This window comes from Delphinapterus leucas, chromosome 18 (genome assembly GCF_059928025.1).
Source record: "Delphinapterus leucas isolate spDelLeu-1000000601 "Yukka" chromosome 18, BTC_Dleu_Yukka2, whole genome shotgun sequence".
Lineage (NCBI taxonomy): Eukaryota > Metazoa > Chordata > Mammalia > Artiodactyla > Monodontidae > Delphinapterus > Delphinapterus leucas.
Window position 1 is genome coordinate 5,857,703 of NC_143146.1, and position 22,306 is coordinate 5,880,008.

Sequence of the window (22,306 nt, forward strand, 5' to 3'; positions counted from 1 at the left end):
TACCAAAATCATGTGAGTCAGAGATGGATGAAAATGAATGCCACTGTGTGGATGCTTTTTAAGTGAACGATGGGCACAGCCCAGCTGTTAGAAAGAACACCTTATGCCCGAGGCACCTCCCAATTTAGCTTTGTGTGGTTTTTTACATTATTTTACCTCAGATCTGTAGCCAAGACATGGATTTGTGGAATAGTCTAAAAGTCATCATTTCTAATGACTGTTCGATTAAACGTTGCTCTGAAACTACACCCTGCTGTGTTCACAGTGGTCCTTCCAAAAGCCACTCCTTGCTTTCCTTGCCTGGGAAAGTCTTCCTTGAGAAACACTGAATGAATTTGAATGAGTCACCATTTCTTAGGCCCTTCACTGGTTTCATTCTCCAACGCAATTTTTAAAAAAAATTTTACCAGAGCATATAAAATTAGGAAACTCCTCAGTCAGCTTTGCTGTTTTTCAGACATAAACTCCACTTCTGAGCAGAAATGCAAAATAAATTAAAATGCTTGCACACAAATATAAGGAAACACTATTCTTAAAGAATCAAAACAGAAGAACAGCAGATTCCATTCCTGTTTTTTTGTTGAGTGTTTGTTTTCCTTTTTTTTGTTTGTGTTTTTCTTTTCTGTTTTTGATTTACTTATTTCTGGGAGTAAGTGTAACAAGTGGCACTAAAATATACTGAATGTACTGTAAGCCCTTTCCCTAGCAAAATGGTTATGGGAGGTTTCAAATATACTTTTACATATAGATATCTTTTTTTAAAATTATTTTTTAAAAATTTATTTATTTTTGGCTGCGTTGGGTCTTCATTGCTGCGCGCGGGCTTTCTCTAGTTGTGGTGAGTGGAGGCTACTCTTTGTTGCAGTGCATGGGCTTCTCATTGTGGTGGCTTCTCTTGTTGTGGAGCACGGGCTCTAGGCGCATGGGCTTCAGTAGTTGTGGTGCACGGGCTCTAGAGTGCAGGCTCAGTAGTTGTGGCACACGGGCTTAGTTGTTCTGCGGCATGTGGGATCTTCCCAGACCAGGGCTCGAACCCGTGTCCCCTGCGGTGGCAGGTGGATTCTTAACCACTGCGCCACCAGGGAAGCCCTAGATTTATTTTAGAATATATGTGTGGCCTCTGTAACGTGATTATGTGCTTTGATTGATGAATTATTTATATGATAAAGGTAGCAAAATCTACATTCCCATCACTAAACATCATCGAGTTCAAGGATGTGACAACATCAGCCTGTCACTTATCTGACTTTGAGGTGGGGATTTACGTTCGATACCTTGCATACCATTGGTGAATTCAAGCATTTAAACACATTTTTATTTTTAACCTACGACGGTTGGCTTTGTAGTAGAATGGTCATCAGAATCTTGGGTGTTTGGAGGATACACACACACAGCACTTAGAGCGACAGATGAACATGGTAGTTAGCTGAGAGTCCCAAGTCAGGCAGACCTGGGTTTTTGAATGTCCTTCGGCAAGTAACTTACCCAGTCTGCCTCAGTCTCTTCATCTGTCAGCTGGGGATGATGTGCATTTAGATGGGGTGATGTATGTAAAGTGCTTGCCTCCATGGCTGGCACCAAATAAGGACAACTGAGCCTCTTTGTGGGGAGGCGAGGTGGGGGGCTGGTGTGAGACAGCCTGTGCTCTCCTGAGAGCTGGCGGGCGGGGAAGATGGGCTCAAAAAGTGTCACTTATTTGAAATGCCGTCCACAAAATGAAATTCCAGAGATCGTCCAAGTTTCAATAATGCTGCGTAACTTAATTATAAGATCTTCCCTCTTTTTTGTCTTTTTGGAGTGTTATAAAAGTTCTTTTGTCCTTGGGCTTTCCTTACCAAGAAACACGCATTTATGGATTTTTTTTGTTGGTGGAATTGCCCAAGCTTGTTAGCAGATCCTCCCTAAGTCTCAAAAGAGACAGACTGGGAGGAGGGTTCTACACATATAATCATCCCCCACTTTACCATCTCACCAGCCTTGCCAGGGCCTTTTCTCTGTTCCTTGTTACACAAAGGAAAGGCTTATTATTATTGATCATTTCAGCAACATTCCAATGTAGTATAAATATTCTTTTAGAGAAAAACGTACATGTCAGGGTTGCCTTGTCACTGAGACAAGCTGGGACACTACATCATTTCACTAGTCTGGTAATGAAAAGCATCATTTCTTTTTCTTTTTCTTTTTCTTTTTTTTTTTTTTTTTTTTTTTCAGCTGTGCCACGCAGCTTGTGGGATTTTAGTTCCCTGCCAGGGACTGAACCCGCACCCCCTGCAGTGGGAGCACGGAGTCTTAACCACTGGACCACCAGGGAAGTCCCCCGAATTTCTATTATTTTTTAACTTAACATAAAATCCTTTTCTGACCATATTGAAGGCTCTCTCCTAGAGTATATCAGTAAAGCTCCTTGTTCAATTTAATATGAATACAGCTTAAATTCTTTATACTTTAAGGAATAAAATCTCAACTTCTGCTCAGTTGCAGCTTGTGCTGAGAAGCTTCTGGCTCGCGGGTCTTATGGAGCCATGGTCATTGGGGTATTTATCCCGTATCTGCCAGGGTTTAGGAGGATTAGGCTATTGTAGGTTGAGACTCTGTTCATATTCAACGGCATCACCTAGGCAGTAGTGACAGCTTATCTCATTTAAAGCTAGACAGAGATTGCCCTGTGAGCACTGTTCCTTATTCCCAAAATAACTCATGAACGGACAAGATGACTGGTTCTTAAAGCAATGGGGAGAGACTGAAAACCTCCTATGTAAAATAAGAGCAGATGAGAAATGAAGGCGATTCCTTGGAAAAAAAGGATTATTTAGGAATTGCTCAGAGTAAAACTGCCTTTACTGTTTCATAAAATACATCTTAATATCTCTAGCACCTGTATTTATAGCTTTTGCAAAGTTTACTTAGACTTGTAAATAACTGAACAGTCCTGGAGACTTCTTTGTACAAGCATGAGAATGAGTTCTTTCTTAATAGCCTTTAAATATTTATCATCAAAATTTAAAGCAAAATAAAGTACTTTAAGAAATAGCCAAGAGGCATTAGACAGACATGAAAAGATTACTTGGCGAAAACTTATTTATATAGTTTTTAAGAGTCCCACGTTTGTTCCTAACAGTCTGAAATCTCAGGCTGGGTGTTTGATCACTTAGAGGGAAGTGTTATGGCCTCACACACTCTTTGAGACTGTCACTTTACAGTCTCAAAGGACAGGTGACAGAGGAATTTTTATCACTGTGAGAAAACAGAACTTGGAAAGTGTGAGTAGTTTAGTACAGTTCACACAGCCATTGAAATGTCAGGGGCAAAACTCAAACCGGGTTGTCAGACCCTTCGACCAACGTCATTAGTTTATGACAGTGTCTCCTGGGTCACCAAGCATATACATGTACACAAAGCAAGAGGAAAGATGGTCTAGTCCAAAGCACACTACTTACAGAGTATGGTAAAGAGAGTACGAGTACATACACATCACATACATAGTGACAGTAAAGAGACCATATGTACATACATAGTGCATACATAGCAATGCAAGGATGCTACTCGAACTGGATATCAGACAACTCTGTGTTTGTATCAGACGTGTTGGGCCAGAGGCCCTGTCCTTTGTTGTAACGTATAACTAACTTCAGTCATGTGCCCCAAAGTTGACCTAAGAAATTCTACAGAGCAGTAGGAAAGGAGAAAGGGCCATTGGTTAATGGTGGTTGTAATAGAAATTTGTCGGGTCTCCTGAATTTTCTTTTTTCTTTTTAGAGCTACTATCAATCAATTCCATTTCGTCAATAAGACTGTGCTTTGTGTTTTATCGAGTACAGTTGACCCTTGAACAACACAGGTTTGAGCTGCTTGGGTCCACTTACATGCAGATTTTTTTCAGTAGTAAATCCTCCAGCACTGCACTGTCTGCTGTTGGTTGAATCCGTGGATATGGAGTAACTGCGGGTACAGAGGGCTGACTATAAATTGTACTCGGATTTTCGACTAGGTAGGGGTTGGTGCCCCTAACCCCCATGTTGTTCAGGGGTCAAATGTACTTTGAGCCCCTCAATGGGAAGTGGCTAAATAGTAACATTAAAAATAATAAAAATCTCTCAAATGTACAAAAGAGGTAGTAAGAAACTTCAAATTTCCTTAGCCAAGTATACAAGAGCTACAGTTTGTGTGGATGGATGGGTGGATGAGTGGACAGGTGTATGGATGGATGGAGGGAGGGAGGGATGGATGGATGGGTAGATGGGTGGATGGATGGATGAGTGGATAAATGTATAGATGGATGGATGGGCAGATGGATGGACAGGCAGAACCTCTGTCAGGAGCGTAACTGATCACTTCACAGAGGAGCTAGGCTGTGTGTTGCTAAAAGACAGTCCTGCTTTGCAAATGGCTTTTTGCATTAGTGGAGTAACCCAGTTTCCTTGTTCCTGATGTTAAGCCAGGAGATGAAGGTATTCTTTTATTGAAGCAAACATGTGGAAAATTGCTCTGGCTTCTTGGAGCATAGAACACATCCCCTGAATGGAATCAGGCTCATGTGTAGGGCAAATTCAGACAGGGCACTTTACCGGGGTTACCACTGGTCTCTAGATGGTCAAAGCAAATAACATCATGTCCATCTAAGCTATTATGCCATCAGAGTGGTGCATTTTCTCATCTACAGTGTTATGTTCTAAACTGTCAGCAAACATTAGTTCAGTCACTGGTGAAGCCCTACCACCCAGAGGTGAACCCTGCCTCAGATGGAGGTTTTCCACTTCAGTGCCGCGGTCTCCCAATTACTGGGTCATTAATATCATTGCAGGCGATTAGTGACAGCAGACTGAGCACGAGGCTTCTGGGATGTGTGCCCTCCCCACTGTGAACTTTTCACTCTGACCCTTCGCTCTCTAGACATTTCCACATCTCCACAAAGATATGTCAATGATGAAGACCGTCAAAAACTCGGGATGGGCTAGAAATTGTGTGCTAGAAATAATTCATGCAAACACATGTTTTTTCATGGCTCAGAATATTTTTATTAGATGTTATCACTGTCTCTTGACCAGGAAGTCTCATATTTTAAAAAAAATCAGAATGCTTAAGTAAAGCTAATATAGACAATAGGGAATTATGTTTTATCTTTAGAACTCTGACATCATCCTTTTTTTTTTTTTTTAACGTGAGTTTGATCATTATATTGAAGTGGTCATCTGGCCCCCTATTTTTAAAACATGATTCTTCTTCCTTAGTAGGTTTCAGCCCCATAGTAAGGTTGACTCTCATGTATAAAGGTAAATTATGCTTTAACCATTGACTATCACATTCTCACAATTCATTCTGAATCATTGTGACACTAAGATTAACTCCCTGAAAGCACGCTAGATGTAAAGTTTTTTAATGAAATCTTGTTGAAAATTTTTCTTGCCTAATGAGAGATACTACCTGCATAAATCATCATAACTTGTAGCAATAGAATTTTAGACTCAGAAAGGGATGTTTTCCCGCAACAGAATTTATGAAAAATCAAGACATCAAGGTGTTGCAAGCAGTATTTTGAGGGGAAAGAAAGTAAGCCACTCATAAATGATCTCGTGTGTTTAAGCATGCCTCTTGTAAAAAGAGGGGACAGGTGATTTATTACCAGGCCTATTTGATCTTTCTCAGGAATGTGTCAGAACACCCACTGAGCCTGGAAGGTATTTCTGTCACTGACATATCTCCGCTATGTGTGCACATACTTGCACACTCACATTTACCACCTGTTCTTTTCCACTCCGGTTGTGTATAGTCAGTGGCTTTTCAGGACTATCTCGTCAAAGATGACTATGGCTCTTAGCATCTTCAGTGATTGTCACTACCTTAATTTTTGTATACACTTCTTAATGGTGAAGAGGTTTAATGAGTAAGCTGTGATGGAATTTCTTATGTTCTAGGGATGGTGTTTACTACCGTTCTCTCTATAGGCTGACCTCCCTCAACGTCCAAGTCTTGCATAACACGGGAGATAGGAAATATACTGGCACCTTTAGACTCAGTTCTTTGTATCTTCCCTCTTCCCAAAAGAGTGAAGGTGGCAAAGTAATATGTCATCCAATCTTTCAGTGAATACAGAAACAAAAGCAGTTTACAAAAGTGTTTCAAGGTTACATGTCTCAAAACTCTCATTTCTAAGCTGTCAGTAAAATATCCTATCATTGCTCATGGTGAACATTTAACATTGAGGAAATAAAATTATATCATTTTATTCAAGAACATCCATTTACACGGGATACTTGGTATCTTTACTCATATTTTAATATGGGAGGATGGGCTAAATTGTGACTCTGGTTTTTTAACTCATTTTTCCAAATCGTTCTGTCTAGTGGAGAAGCTAATTAATTGTGCTGTAAAGAAGTCACTGGGGCTAAGCTAGTTACCTCTTAATGCCTGACTTACTGCTTTCAAATTTCAAAACACAACCAGAATGATGTGGGTTTACTTCAGGTGATTCATCCCATTGTTCTGGAACACTGTTTCCTTGGGTGAAAAACACACACATCCTGTAACTTCCTTTGTATTTTTCTTTTGTCAAATCGAGGCCATTTTAAGAAGAATCTATAAAACTTTTACTCTAAGATCAGGCATTCTGGGATAAACTGCTGTATGTGTTGAAATACTGCTGAACTTTTTTTGGTATTACACCAAGCAAAATAGTGAGGCCTTTGGAAAATCATGGTGGTATATTCTCATTTCTTTGACTATAAATCCACAGAGAAAAGCATATAAAAAGGAAGAAGTTAGAAGAAGTGATTTTTTTCATCGTCCTTTCGGCACATTATACAGATGTCTTTGCTTCAGAAGTTTTTATTAATTAAAGAAAAGGGCATTTATTTTTGGCAGTCAGGGGTTGTTGTCATTTCCATGGTTAGAATTTTTCTTCTAAGTTGGTATCTTAAAGGAAAACCGTGATACCCAAGGCATTGAACTACACTGAGTTCTAGAAATTGAATTTCTGTCTCTTTAGTACATTTTTTGAATGTGCATCATATATTTTGAATTTGAATTCGTGTCAGCGTGTGAAATAGGGTAGATCTTAGCTTCCTGAGTTGTATATTCACATTAGGTAGTTATATTTTTATCAGCCTTCTGGTTTTCAACTTACATATCTCAGTTAATTTTTTGTTTCTAGACACTCAAAAATTTGTCAGCCCTGCTAGAAGAAAACAGTAACCTAGTTTATGTGTCATATTTATTTTAATGTCATGGCTTTACTTTTCACGCTTCTCACTTGGTTCTGCTTCTTTTATTTCCTAAGTTTGCCAGGTAATAGGCATCTAGTTCTTCTAGTTCTTGAGTTGAGTTTCAGGAGACTGATATGTTGAAAGGCTGCCCTAAGAAATCAGAATTAGCAGGGCCAGCGTATGATGACATGATGGACAAGAATGGTGCCAAGAAGATGATAGAGGATTTTCATAAAATGCTCTTTGTTTTGTAATCAAATAAGAGCAAATTTTGTCATGTGCAGTTTATATGAACACAAAGTTTTCATTCTTACTAAAAAATTGAACTCTCTCATTTTCCTGACCCTGTATGCTTATTATCTGTGTCTCTTTGGTGGACCTCTTTGATGAAGTTCATAAAAACTATTTGCTTTGGAGTGTCCATCAACCCCCCACCCCATCCCAGCCCCATCCCAGTAAGCCACATTTAGTATAGGGACTTCCCTGGCGGTCCAGTGGTTAAGACTCCACACTTCCAACGCAGGGGGTGCGGGTTTGATCCCTGGTCGGGGAGCTAAGATCCCACATGCCGTGTCACACAGCCAAATAAATAAATAAATAAATAAATAAAATAGTATAAAATGTCCTCAATAGTATATTTTGATGTTTCATTCTTTCCATGATAACCTAAGAATATTCCTTCATAGGGATGCATTTTCTCTGTAGAAATTTTTTCTGCTGCCCTCATTCCTAACCTCTTTGTGCATGGGACCCATATTTCGGCACACATCCAGCAGTTAATTCTCCATCTGACTACCGAAGCGATAGACTGAAATAAAAACAGCCAAGATCCAGGGCAGCAGCTTACCCTTCCTGGTGTGCAGAGCAGTAACAACCAAATGAAGACGCATTAAAATGCGATAGGACTTCCTCTCCGTGGGCACAGTCTAAAAAACACAGCCAGGAATATTCCTGCCCTTTCAGTCTGCTTTGCCCACTGGTTCTTCTTTTTTCTACTCAGATAACCAGCACACTGTAGATAAGTTCGTGTACAAATAAATGGGAACGCCCGGATGCTGGCCGAGTAGTTTTCGGATGTGAAGAGAACTTTTAGGCATTGTGAACTCAGGGTACTTTTTGCTGAGCAATGATCTCCACCCACTTAAAATCAGGCCCTGGGGGAACAGGAGTGATTTCAGTGCACTCATTACATGCAGTTAGATCCCTGAAGCAAAAGCTTTTAAAAGCACGCAATAAAATGCCCATGCATCTTCATTAAACCTCTTTTCTAACTAGACATACTTTTCTAGTAATTTTTAATTTTATAAAGTCTATTTTTTTCCCTGGGCCAAGGAAAAAAAAAAAGGCCCGGCACCAAAAGCTTAGATATAACAGTGTTAGTTTTTCTCTCTCTAAATGATTAAATGCAGCTTCATACAGCTGGTACAGTAATGCTGTGATCGTGGCGGCATTAGATGCTGCTGCTAGAGAGACGCAAAGGAGAACTAAGTAGAATGAGGCTGACCGTTTGTTTTTACTTTCTCCAAGTTAAAAATTCCCAATACGTTCAAATCAACAATAAGAATAATTGCAAAACCGTCTCCTGAAATGGAAGTAGATTTTGTTCCCAAGCGTTAGCAATTTCTTGTTGTATTTCAAAGTCAGCCACTAAGGCTTTTAAAGCTACTTGGTGACTGGCTGTTGCAGCAGGAATCAGAATATTAACCTTGAGGCTTTATTGCAGAATTCGCTGCCAGTAAAGAGGCGCCATGAGGACAGAAGACTTTGAGCTGCGCCATTTCTCAAGGTGGTGAGGTGGGCAGGCAGCTCTAGAATTAGGCCCACGCTCTCTACTCTCCATGTTAAGCAGATCGTGGGGAAGAGACATTAATTTTTACTAGGAGATCAAATATAAAGTAAGTTGAAGTTACTCTGAGTTATTTTATAATTGAACTTGCTATGAAGTTGACCTTCTGAAGTTTCCGTTGGTGCTCACATCTTAAAACAGGGTATTCCGAAATCAAGTGATTTGTAGTGAGGTGGATGGACCTAGAGCCTGTCATACAGAGTGAAGTAAGTCAGAAAGAGAAAAACAAATACCGTACGCCAACACATATATATGGAATCTAAAAAAAAAAAGGTTCTGATGAACCTAGGGGCAGGACAGGAATAAAGACGCAGACGTAGAGAATGGACTTGAGGACGTGGGGAGCGGGAGGGGTAAGCTGGGACGAAGTGAGAGAGTGGCATGGACACATATACACTACCAAACGTAAAATAGATAGCTAGTGGGAAGCAGCCTCATAGCACAGGGAGATCAGCTGGGTGCTCTGTGACCACCTAGAGGGGTGGGATGGGTAGGGTGGGAGAGAGACACAAGAGGGAGGAGATATGGGGATGTATGTATATGTATAGCTGATAAACTTTGTTATACAGCAGAAACTAACACACCATTGTAAAGCAATTATACTCCAAGAAAGATGTTAAAAAAAAGCAAAAACAAAAACCAGGGTTTTCCCTGACTGCTTATTACATCATACCTAACTTGGGGCAAAAATCTTTCCTGGCAGAGCATCTAACCGTATTTTTTTTGGGGGGGGGGCTGCACCACTCGGCTTTCGGGGATCTTAGTTCCCCAACCAGGGATCGAACCCCAGGCCCCAGCAGTGAGAGCACGGAGTCCTAACCACTGGACCGCCAGGGGATTTCCTCTGAATTTTAAAGTTTAGCCCCCCTTTAAGCAGCCAAGTATTGGGAATGCTGTTTTGATGTTAGGAATGAATTTTTCAGTATCTTCCAGTAGCCTTTGCACCTTCCAGGCTGACTTAAAGGGGAAAGATGCAGAGCCCAGAATGTAGCAGAAGAGCCCTCCTCACTCCCAAAGTTCTGCCTCTTGGCCTGCCTTCCCCCTTCTCCCCTCATCCTCCCCCATCCCAGCAGTGGCCTCGGCCTCCAAGAACTCAGCAAAGGCAGCATTTTCAGGTGCCTTCTGTGCACCTCCAGGGCTTGAGGTGTTTTTTCCTCCCCAAGGCATAAAAAAAGTTTCCACTGTGAAAGATGCAAAGCCGTTTCATCTCACACTACCCAATTTTCTTCCTACCATGTATAGTTTGTGGATGTTAAATTATAGATTGCAGTTTAATTTGAATACTTTTGGAGTTCTTTACATTTGGGAGTTCTTCAGATATCACTTTGAGTAAACCAAAGGGAGCTCTCCACGAAGGCATTGGTATTCAGAAAAGGCACTGACCTACGAATTAAAATCAAAAGAAAAAGTCACTCAGATTATGTGCACCTCTTGCACTTCCAGACTGACAAAGTAGAAGTCATCTGTAGTTTCTGCCTCTGCAGATGCAGTTCTGAATTCTGTTTACCAGGGACAGTTCTCTGCCATGCCTTGGCTATCCTTTCTCATGTTCCTTTATTTTTTTCTTTTAGACCTGAACCTTTTACCTTTTTACCTCAAGGTTAAAATAAATATTCAGTAAATCTATATTCCTCCCCCCACACACCTTTTTTCTTTCTGGGTACCACCCTTCAGATCTTATTTTTATCATTTGTTAACTTAGTGTTCAACTTTTAGCAAGAAAAACTTAGGCATTGAACTTTGCATTGGGGTGCATTTATGTGTATATTAATTAGAAAACATGGAGATTCCACTTGAATTAAGTAAACTAACCCTTTGAAACTGTCAGCCAAATAAAGACATCAGCTTTCCACTGTTTTTTTTCTATATAAAAGCATATCCTACATCTTGAGAAAGATCAGATGAGAAAACTGTGAATAAGTGAAGATTATAGCACTGCTCTGAAATTGGCCAGAAAGAGTGCCTGCTTGTAGATATCCATACTGTTCTAAGCCTTTAGGAGGAAAGGATACTTTGAAATTTAGGTACATGTTTGGAAGAAACAAAAGGGAAAGAAGATGGAGAAAATGGGAAAAAAAAAAAAGATGATTTTTTTTTAAGAGTCGCAGAAGCATGCAGAGTTAGTTCTTAGGTATTTGTTCTAATTTATCTGCCAAACATTTTCTCAACAATCTACAAGAGGATACTATCTACTTTTCACCCTAAAAAAAAAAAAAAAAACTGATGGCAATTTTTGCCCAGTTTCCCAGGAGAAACTCAGTGTCAGCAATAGAAGAAGAGTGAGATATGATTGTGAGGCTGGACTTTAAGGAAACACTCAGATAAGCAAAGAGATATTTTTGCACACAAGAGGCAGTGATTATTATTAAGGAAAACAGAGAAAGTAAAAGTCGCTAACTTGAGAACACAAAGACAAGTCAATCCTGGCCTTGTTTTCCAGCCAAGATAATTACCCACAGCATGCATATTTCCATGCATGCTTGTCCAACTTGTCTGCTGCCCCACCATTTGGAAAACAAACAGCCCATTAAAGGAATGTCTTTGGATGTATTTTTTTCAGAAAATCTGTCCCTTTTTCAGTGCTTTTAAAAGTATAGAGTTAGTTGACAAAACTTTGATAATTAAAGTAGAGAAGGATTTACCTGGCAGAATTGTTTATGAAACATTTACGTTCCCTGCCCCTTGAACTGTGGAGGAATGAAAACGTCTCACTCCCCACCTCCTTTTCTCTTCTGGAACTTGACCTGTAATTTAAATCCTGTCCCTCAGCAAGGTACCTGGCAGCCTATCTTTTTACAGCTTTAGTTACAGCGCTCTTCAGAGAACTCACCATCCTAAAGAGATAGAACAATGGGTTGAAACAGAGTAGGGCATAGGCTGTTGGTAAAAAACAGACACTGAAAATGGTCAAATGTTCTGTCTTTCCTCCTCCTTCTTGCGGTGGGAAGGGCATCAAGCTGGTGGACCTGAACCAAGTCCTCACCTTAGGTCCTGAGCCGTCCCAGGCCCCTCAGAGAGCAGCAGGCACCTGTGAGTCCCTCTGTGCATTCAGAGTTCTTCTGCACCAGGGAGCTCGGTTGAAGAGTTTGACCAAGGTCGATGGTGGTGGTAATAACACATCCGTTCTTTCGGGTCGAGTACAAAATGATGGAGGAAAACTCCAGAATTGGAAGACTTGCATTCTAGTACAACCTTTTAAGCTCAAGCAAAGCTGAGGAAAAAAAAGGGGCGTGGGAGTCTCCTCTCCAAGTGTTTATAGAACTTGGATGCTTGACAAACAGGGAGCATCAAGGTAATTGTTTTTGAGGCAGGAAATCTATAGTAGAGGAAGCAGGTGCTGTGTGATGATTACCACGTTTTGAAATTACCGTATTTACTATTCTGCTTTTAGGAGGTTAACTCCAAAATAGTCAGGTTTTTGGAAGATGCTGTCCCTTTTATCTGTAGAATCAGACAAAATCCGTTAATTATAAAGGGAGGAGAAGGCACTTAAGTACATTGGAAACCAGAGGTCATACGTGCGGCAGTGTGGACGATATCCATCTTTCTTTATTTCTTTATTTTTTTCGTTTTGCCTTTCAGCATCCCATACTTTAAGAAAACTTGTGACTAAGGGTGAATTCTTATTTTCCAAATTGTTTTCAGACATTTCATGTTCATGTAAACTTGGCTTATTGATTTCCTGATTTTTTCTTTATTTTTTTGTTTTGTCCATTTTATTTTTAATCAGCTACATCAAATGGGTCTTTGGAGGGCCTGGATAACCAGGAGGGAGGGGTGTGCCAGACAAGAGCCATGAAGATCCTCATGAAAGTTGGACAAGGTAAAGACCGTCTGCTGCTTCACGGAGCCACTGATCTGGTCAAGCCCCCAGCTAGTATGGCGCCAGCGTTGCCCACACGTGCCTTCACTCACTCTGCAGTTTAGTTTCCAAAGTAAACTTTTCTCTGCACCTTGAGCCACTGACAGATTTCCTCAAGTTGTTGCAACCCACTTCTTTTACTGGAGATACTTCTAAAAGTTGAGGTCAGCCAGGTACAATGTCTATTGCCATGTCTGTATCTACAGATATATTTTTCCTTCTTAAAAGCAAAACACCTCTTTGGTTCACCATTAAAATATCCAGAATACAAACTAAGCTTCTGCCATTTTGCCCATTTCTGCATCTTGACTACAGAAGACTTGTGTTCACTGAGCCTTTTCACACAGAGATGACCTCTTGTGCAGAAAGAAATATTCTTCTAATTAGAAATTGGGATAGTAGTCAGTCAACTCACTCAGTTAAATTAAAATGTCATCTGCAGTGCTCTGCCTGCCAAATGCAAGAATCCCTACGGTTTCCACAGATGGCCTCACCATCTAAACCTCTGAAATAACTAGTAGAACCGTTTTGTTTTCAAAGGAAAATTATATTCTTGCATCTCACAGTACTTTGCATAAAGAATCTTATGTTCATTTCTATTTGTGCCTCTTGAGATATAGATCCAGCTCCTAAAGCTAGAGCCCATCAGATGTCTGTGCTGTAAGTAATCGCTTGTTTTTCATATAGATGCGAGTTCCGCTGGGTCAACCAGGCATAATGATCCAACAAGACGGCCAGAACTTGAAGCTGGTACAAATGGAAGAAGTTCAACAACAAGTCCTTTTGTCAAACCAAATCCAGGTATAGCAGCGTGACCCATGTGTGCCTAGGTCTGTGTGTTCCACACTGCTCGTATCACAGCAGGTAGAACAGAGTCCAAGTACTTCTGCACCAGGAGGATGAACTTGTAGCTCCCGCAGTCAGTAATCTTTGCTCTCGGTCAGTTGTTGTCAGTTACTCAACCAGAATAAAATAATTAATTCCCACAAAAGTCTTACATTCAAAAGAGTAGAATTCATCAGTTGTAAGTGCCAATTATTAGCACTGCTCTTTCAGATCAAAGCTATTTTCACTGGCTGACACTTTATCGTGCTGTTTGCAAACCTAGCTTCAAGCCAGTGTTAATGTATATATAACTGTACCAGTGCTTCATCTAGTCATATCTAATCCACAGAGAGCCTGACTGATCCTCTTCTACATTCAAGATGGTAACATCTTAAAATGTTGCGTAACGCCACATTTTTCAGGTGGTTTCGTCAAAATTTTTTTTTCACATTTTCAGTGTAGAATAATATATTAAACGGATTCCTGGCAGAAGTTTAGAATACTGGATAAAATTGACTGCCGTTTAACTTCGGTTTTTTAGCGGTCTTTGAACAAATAGCTATGTGTTTGTTACCACGGGAATGAATTTTTTATATGGTGGTCGCTGAGCAGACGTCAGCAGTTCCATATTAGGGATCCGCGTGCCTAGTTGGTAGTTGTGCGAATTTAGCATCTGTAGCAATATTCCATCTCTTTCCAAGCTTCAAGGAGGAAAGTTGTTATTTCTAACTTTCAATGACAAGAGGTGTCAAATTCTTATGACAAACTGATAAATGGATAATATAATGATGCCAGGCAATTTTTTAGTGCTTAACATTTGGGTTGGCAGTCTGTTCCGTGTGAGAGTTTTTCTGCTGCCTTCCAAATATATTTTAAGTGTAAATCAAATAATACAAACGAGTTACGGGTTGAACGTTTTCCCAGGCCCCATCCCTCTTTGCAAGCTCTCCAGCCAGCCGTCGGCAGGGCTTGTCTTTAAAGGCAGGCGGTTTGGATATTCCCATGAAGCCACGGTAGCCAGAGAGGGCACGAGAACAGCATGGCCTGGGCGGCAGATGCTGACCTGGAGAATCGGCCGCTTCCCTTCTTCCTCCTGGTGGTGGCCGCAGGCTGGCTGACCTGGGTTAAGACGTGGGGCAAGATCAAGGGCTGGCTGTCACAACCTGTCCACACAGCTGATGGATGATGATGTATAGAAGGGAAGCAATGAGGTCTGGGAGCAGCATCAAAGTCCCACCTGGAGTCCCATCTCCCCGATGGCTGGCTTCTGCCGTTTGCATTTAGCTATTTTTTTAAATTGAAGTATAACTGATTTACAATGCCGTGTTAGTTTCAGGTGTACGGCACACTGATTCAGTTATATATATATATATATATTCAGTTATGTATAGATATATTAGATATTCAGTTATATATACACACATATATTCTTTTTCCGATTCTTTTCCCTTATAAGTTATTACAAAATATTGAGTAGAATTCCCGGTGCTCTACAGTAGGTCCTTGTTGGTTATCTCTTTTATATATAGTAGTGTGTATCTGTTAATTCCCAACCTCCTAAATCTATCCCTGCATTTAGCTATTAAACGAGGCGCTTGGTTTGCCAGTCTAGCTGCCAGGGAAGTCTCTGGCCAGCCAGCAGCCGGCCAGCCCCAGCGAGAGCAGTGACTCTTCCGGCTGCTCTTTCCCACCCCCTGCAGGTTCCAGCACAGACGGCAACAGCGCCGGACATTCTGGGAACAATATCCTGGGTTCCGAAGTGGCCTTATTCGCAGGGATTGCTTCAGGGTGCATCATCTTCATCGTCATCATCATCACGCTGGTGGTCCTGTTGCTCAAGTACCGGAGACGGCACCGCAAGCACTCGCCGCAGCACACGGCCACGCTGTCGCTCAGCACGCTGGCCACGCCCAAGCGCGGCGGCAACAACAACGGCTCGGAGCCCAGCGACATCATCATCCCGCTGCGGACTGCGGACAGTGTCTTCTGCCCTCACTACGAGAAGGTCAGCGGGGACTACGGGCATCCCGTGTACATAGTCCAGGAGATGCCACCGCAGAGCCCGGCGAACATTTACTACAAGGTCTGAGCCTCGGCGGTGCCTTCGCTTTCCCGGAGGAAACTTACTGTCCCGCTGCCGCCCGCGGAGGGTCCGAGGCCCCCTGTGTCTGCGACGGACTGGCGCACAGCGGGGAGAGGGGACACTCCTTCTCGGGAGAGCCCTGTGGAGTCGGACAGCTTACTAGTCTGTAGCGTTTCGGCCACGGTGACGAAGGATGCGCCCTGGCAGCTGGAAGACTCGCGTGGAAGATGCGTGTGGGGACCGCGCGCGCCCCGCCCCTCTCCTCTTCTGGGTACCAGGGGCGTTCGGGCCTCCGCAGGAGCCGAGGGGAGACAGAGCGGTCGGTGGGCGGGAGCATCCCGGGCAGGTGTCCCGGGTCCCCCAGGCTGCTGGGCCTGGAAAGGCCGTCCTCCGCCTCGGGCGTGGCCCTTCCCGCCGAGCTGCACCCCGGACTTGTCGCACAGACTCTGGCCGCGTGAGGCTCTCGGAGAGCGCTAGCTTTTAGTCCTCACTGTTGCACACACTCCTGTCATCCAGGGCGCTGCAGGCCTTCACATGAGATTTCTTCTCAAACCACACTCCGTATCACTAATGAGACATTAATAACGTTTGGCGTCTCCTGCTTCATCTGTTTGCAGCAGCTACCGCCGAATGGGCGATACAAGGATAGAAATTTTGTTTGCTAATAAGGAGCCTTCCAGTCAGATACTAGGCTGTCAGCCCGGGAAGGTGAGGAGTTCACGGGAGGGAGGGCCGGGGGAAAGGCCGTCTGCAAAGGCAGTTCAGCGCTGCCACCTCTGAGACAGAGTTGGGAGGGAAAACTCCAATTAGATAGCACAGCACTTTGGTTTTGCTAAGATTTTAAGAGGCAAGTAGGAGACACAACGACACGCACGGTAGATTAGGGTGCATTTGAAGGAATTCACTCTTATCAAAGAGCAATGCACAGGAAAAAAAGAAAAAGAAATAGTCCCTCTACGCTGGGTGGAACAAAGGGGCATTGTTGGTAGAGGGCCAGGCTTGGAGGGATGGATGGACACCGGCAGGACTCTCGTGGTACTGGCAATAGGATGTACAGCGGTGAAGCTGTAGGAAAGTCGTCGGTCTGCTTTGGGTGATGTTTAAGGCAGACTCAGCTGCTATACTTATCACATTTTATTCAACACAGGGAGAGCATTTAGGAGATTAGCAGAGAGCCAAATCTGACCTAGAAGTTTAAAAGCCAAAGGTCACACAGGCTGTAATTCCATCATCATCGACGTTATTAAGGCATTCTCATATATAAAAGGTAGGTCAGACTCCCCGGCCCCCCCCAATGCCCCTTCCCCGCCGCTCCCTTCCCCACTGCGCCTTAGGACACTTTGGTTTATGGCGGTGCTGTCCTGGCCGCGAGGGCCAAGGGGTAGGTACTGAGCGAGGCCACAGCTCGGGGCCCTGTATCAAGGTGAGGCACACATGGCAAACCTCTTAGAGTCCCGAGGACCGAAATAAATTATGATGTCGAGGGGGAGAAGGAAGGTAGGATGTATTTATAATAGATATATAGAACACAAGGGATATAAAGTGAAAGATTTTTACTAATATATATTTTAAGATTGCACACAATCCACACCAGAAGATGGGAAATTCATTTGTGGCGATTAAGTGGTCCCAATGCTCCGTGCTTTAAAAAAAAAAAAATTGGACAGCTACTTCTGGGAAAAACAACATTACTCCAAAAATAACAATAATGGGAGCAAACACAAAAATAACCCAGTCCTCTGAAGGCATCTTGCGTCACCGTAGATTAGGAAATGCAAGCCCCAAATACCAGGAAATCGGTGTTACTGCATCGTTTTCAACAATGACAAGATGTACCGGCATTTATTTTCTGTGCTGTGTTTTCCCTTGCCCTGTGGGCTGAAGTGTTCGCTAGAATCCACCGGGTCACATCGAGGGGGTTTCAGCTGAAAGTTCACCCTGACCCCCTTCCTTCCTCTCTCCGCCTCCCCTCACCCCCTCCCTTCTGGGAAAAGAAGTGAGTAAACAGGAAACCTACTTTTTATGTGCTATGCAAAATAGACATCTTTTAACATAGTCCTGTTACTATGGTAACACTTTGCTTTCTGAATTGGGAGAAAAGAATAAACGTAGCAACAGCATTTTAAGGTTCTCAAACCTCCAGTGAATACCTGCAAAAATGAGTTGTCACAGAAATTCTTCTCTATTTCCTGAACCTGAAAATGATGTTGGTCCAAAGTGCGTGTGTTTATGCGTGAGTGGGTGTGTGGTATACGTGTATATATATGTATAATATATATCTTCAATATATATTATATATATCTATATCATATTTCTGTGGAAGGTTGCCATGGTGATCGGCCACAGTACATATGTAATTCTTTCCATCACCCTAACCTCTCCTGTACGTGCATTCGTACAAGATTTTCTTGTGAGCCATCAAAAATTACCTTTAGGGTGGGGGAGAGGGGCAAGAAGGGGAAAAATGGGAAATAGTCTGATTTTAATGAAATCAAAGGTGTGTATCATCGGTTGGCTACATTTTGGGTATATGCTAAACTGTGAAGAATCAGATGAATTGTTGAAGAGTTGCCTGCAAGCAATTGACCAGTGTTCTGTACGTCTGTTTTGTGTGTGGTGCAGAATATGACAATCTACCAACTGTCCCTTTATTTGAAGTTGGTTCAGCTTTGGAAAGTTACTGTAAATGCCTTCCTTGTATTCTCATCCCTAGTCATCCGACTTTGGAATTTGCACCATAATGTTTAAGTGAAGATGCTGTAAATAGGTTCAGATTTTACTGTATATGGATTTGGGGTGTTACAGTAGCCTTATTCACCTTTTTAATAAAAATACACATGAAAACAAGACAGAAATGGCTTTTCTTACCCAGATTGTGTACATAGAGCAATGTTGGTTTTTTATAAAGTCTAAGCAAGATGTTTTGTATAAAATCTGAATTTTGCAATGTATTTAGCTACAGCTTGTTAAACGGCAGTGTCATTCCCCTTTGCACTGTAATGAGGAAAAAAAATGGTATAAAAGGTTGCCAAATTGCTGCATATTTGTGCCGTAATTATGTACCATGAATATTTATTTAAAATTTCGTTGTCCAATTTGTAAGTAACGCAGTATTATGCTTGAGTTATAAATATTTTTTCTTTTCTTTGTTTTATTTTGATAGCCTGTCATAAGTTTTTGATCTGCTTTAGTTCCACATTGCAGTTAGCCCCCCGAAAATGAAATCCGTAAAGTCACATTCCAAATCTGTTTCAAACTGAATTTGTTCTTAAAAAAATAAAATACTTTTTTCCTATGGAAAAAGCGCCTTCAAAGTATTTTCCTTTCCTTCTTGTTTTCTTTTCCTTTTTCTTTCTTTTTCGTTTGTTATTTTAATTTGCCTTCTCTGTTTCTCTGTGATTACAGTTATCAAGACCCTTCTGCCCACGGGCATGTGTATGCCCATTTTTCAAATCAGGCCGTGCACACAGGTGAAGGGTAATCTTGCGGTGTTGCAGCATGAGCCCAGTGGTTTCCCCATAAATCTTTTGAACTCACGTTTTAGCATAAAGTTTTATAAAATCCTCTTCGTCCTGAGCAGTTTGACCTGCACTGAGTGAAAGTAGCCAGGAGAAGAAGAGGGACTTTTATCCCAACGCTTAGTTCAAGACGATCTAGTTTCCATTCAAGCAGAGCAGTTTGCTATCGACTGCTTTACTTTTCTTCACAAAATAATCCCAGGAGGAAGGAAAAAGTCTTAACGTACCGCAACATGGGTGAAAGCGTGTGTTGTGATACTGGATTGAGGCAAGTCAGGGGCCAGTGGTGAATTTAACCACCCTTTTCATTGTTGCCTTCCTGGGGAAAGTGACCAGGTGCCCTGAGTGTTTTCCCCACTCTTGTTTTTGAGGTCTTAAGATTGATCATCGGACACCCACCCTCATCTTCCTATGAGATCTGAGGGCAGGGCTGTGGTCACGGCAGAAGCAACTACTAGTCACCATGAAGTGCCCAGATCTCTAGCTGCATTAACTCTGGTTAATCCTTACCTTAAGGAGTGAAGTATTTTAGGTTGGGAGGATGAGAAAGGGCCCCTGAAGTAAGGAGCCAGAGATTGTTCCAGCCCAGACTGATTTGCCCAAGATCACAGCCCCAGTAAATGAAGAATCTGTGTGTTTCAAAAGCCCCTCAGGAGATTCTCATGAAAGACTGCATCTCTGCAGCACTGGCCCAGCAGACTTGTACTAAAGGAATGTTTGTCGAACAAATGCTCTCCTTCCAAAAACCGAAAACAAAATTCTCCAGAGGCCCGCAGTTTCAGCTGATGCTTGAATAGTAGTTTCATTTTCTCCATCACATTATTTCACTGTCCCTAACCGCCCGTTCGCTGCAAATCCAAGTTTCGGGGCACGGTATACAGCCACGTCACTAAGCTGAATGCTGGACCCCACCTACCAGGGTCACAAATGATTAGTCTGAGTAAACGAAAACAATGACGAAATATTGCATTTACAACTTTGACTTCGTGACCCCTGTTACGATTTAAGTGTCATCTTTTCCACCTTGTTTTTGAAACCACACTTTCCCAACTGAATAAGCCAACCTCAACTGAGAAGAATAAAATGTGCCCGTTGTTTATTCTTTTCAACTAGCGAAAAGGAATCTCACGTACAGAAACTTCTCGCAGAGGTTGTAAAAGCAGCCGCTCCTCGTTTTGTTTGAAAAGTGGCCCTGCTGTTGAAACATCCCTGCCCTGCGTTGCTAAGTGTTGACCGGCCAGCTGGTAACTCTTCGGAACATCTCTCACTGTTGTCCATTTCCTTTTCGGTGAAAACAGTTTGCCCGTTCAAACACTGTGATAAAGGTTCACAATGGAAATGAGAAAAAAAAATCAATAAAATATCAGTGTCAGGACTCTGCAGCTTGCTGTCAGTCTCTGGACCCAACCCAGAGAAGAATCAGCGAAAGAAGAAAACAAATAAAACCCAGGGGCTTCCCTGGTGGCGCAGTGGTTGAGAGTCCGCCTGCCGATGCAGGGGACGCGGATTCGTGCCCCGGTCCGGGAAGATCCCACATGCCGCGGAGCAGCTGGGCCCGTGAGCCATGGCCGCTGAGCCTGCGCGTCCGGAGCCTGTGCTCCGCAACGGGAGAGGCCACAACGGTGAGAGGCCCACGTACCGCAAAAAATAATAAAGTAAAATAAAACCCAGAGGAGTAAAACTGACTTCCTATTATATGCAGAAAAGGATGATTACCCCACTTTTTGGTTGGGTAGCAAATAGGTCTTCAGGTGGTCCAAAAGGAGACATAATTGCTTCTGTAGTACAGAGGACCTGGATGTTCTTTTGTTTCTGTTTTCAATGAATTTGGGATTATGTTTGTGATATTTACACAATAGACGTCCTCGAAGGCAAATGTTCTGTGTTGTAATAGAAGAGTATTTCCTACCCCTCATTTTTCCAGGTAGAGAATGATTTATCAAAGATTGGGGGGATATTAAAATATTGTATTTTTGTAGTAAAGTATAGCATACCAGGGAGACGAATCAATTTTTTAGTGATTAAACTGTGCCCCCAAAGCTGAAGATATATTCATCTCAAGATTTTTATACTGTGGTAAACGGACTGACTAATGGAACCTCTTAGAAACAATTCTTCATATGGAGTTAATTATATTTTATTTTATCAAATATCTTTATTAGAATATAATTGCCCTACGATGTTGTGTTAGTTCCTGCTGTACAGCAAAGTGAATCAGCCATATGTACACATATATCCCCATATCCCCTCCCTCTTGAGCCTCCCTCCCACCCTCCCTATCCCACCCCTCTAGGTGGTCACAAAGCAGCGAGCTGAGTTGATAGTGTATATATGTCAATGCTACTCTCTCACTTTGTCCCAGCTTCCCCTTAATTATATTTTAAGAAACAGCCAACCTCCTCACAAAAAATCTCCAGAGACATAAGTACACAGCTTGAGAAATAATGATACCCACACAGTTTATGGACAATCATAAATTGTTGATAAATGTGTCCAATGAATGAAAGTGAGACCTGGCTTCCTGCTCTCTTCCTGCTACTGTTGTCTCCATGGCCTTTTAGCAAATTGCTTTGTGTTCTGCACCCCAGATCCTCACCTATAAAGCGAGAGGGTGGGCCTCCAACACACTGAAGGTTACTTTCAACTTTTTATAGGATTTGAAGCAAAGCCATCAGTCTTTTCAGCTGTTCAAAAGCATCTCGATGCAAGCTTCTATTTGTCCTGGCATCCTACGGGCAAAGCTCTGAAGACTGTTCACAGCCAAACCCCACCCCGCTTTGGGCTGCACTTGACCGTTCACCCCCTCCGCATCAAGAGCCCGCATCCGGACTCTGAGCTCTGCTGTTCTCCACCCCTTCCTTGCATTAAATCTCAGAAAGATCCAATAACTAAGCATCTACACATACTGATTGAACTGGGAGCCCTGTTCTTGTGTTTTCAGGCTTTTATCCATAATTTTTAAGTACAGGCGCA

At 42.3% G+C, this 22,306-nt stretch overlaps 1 protein-coding gene across 1 annotated transcript in view; it reads left to right on the forward strand.

Moving 5' to 3' along the window:
- EFNB2 (ephrin B2) overlaps positions 1–20,272 on the forward strand; it is a 47,149-nt gene extending 26,877 nt beyond the window's left edge. Inside the window, exons 3-5 of the mRNA XM_022576794.2 lie at positions 12,776–12,868; positions 13,595–13,708; positions 15,433–20,272. Of these exons, the coding sequence (XP_022432502.1) occupies positions 12,776–12,868; positions 13,595–13,708; positions 15,433–15,821 (596 nt within the window). The 3' untranslated portion in view covers positions 15,822–20,272. The remainder of the gene's footprint in view (positions 1–12,775; positions 12,869–13,594; positions 13,709–15,432) is intronic.
- Positions 20,273–22,306: the final 2,034 nt, after the last annotated feature.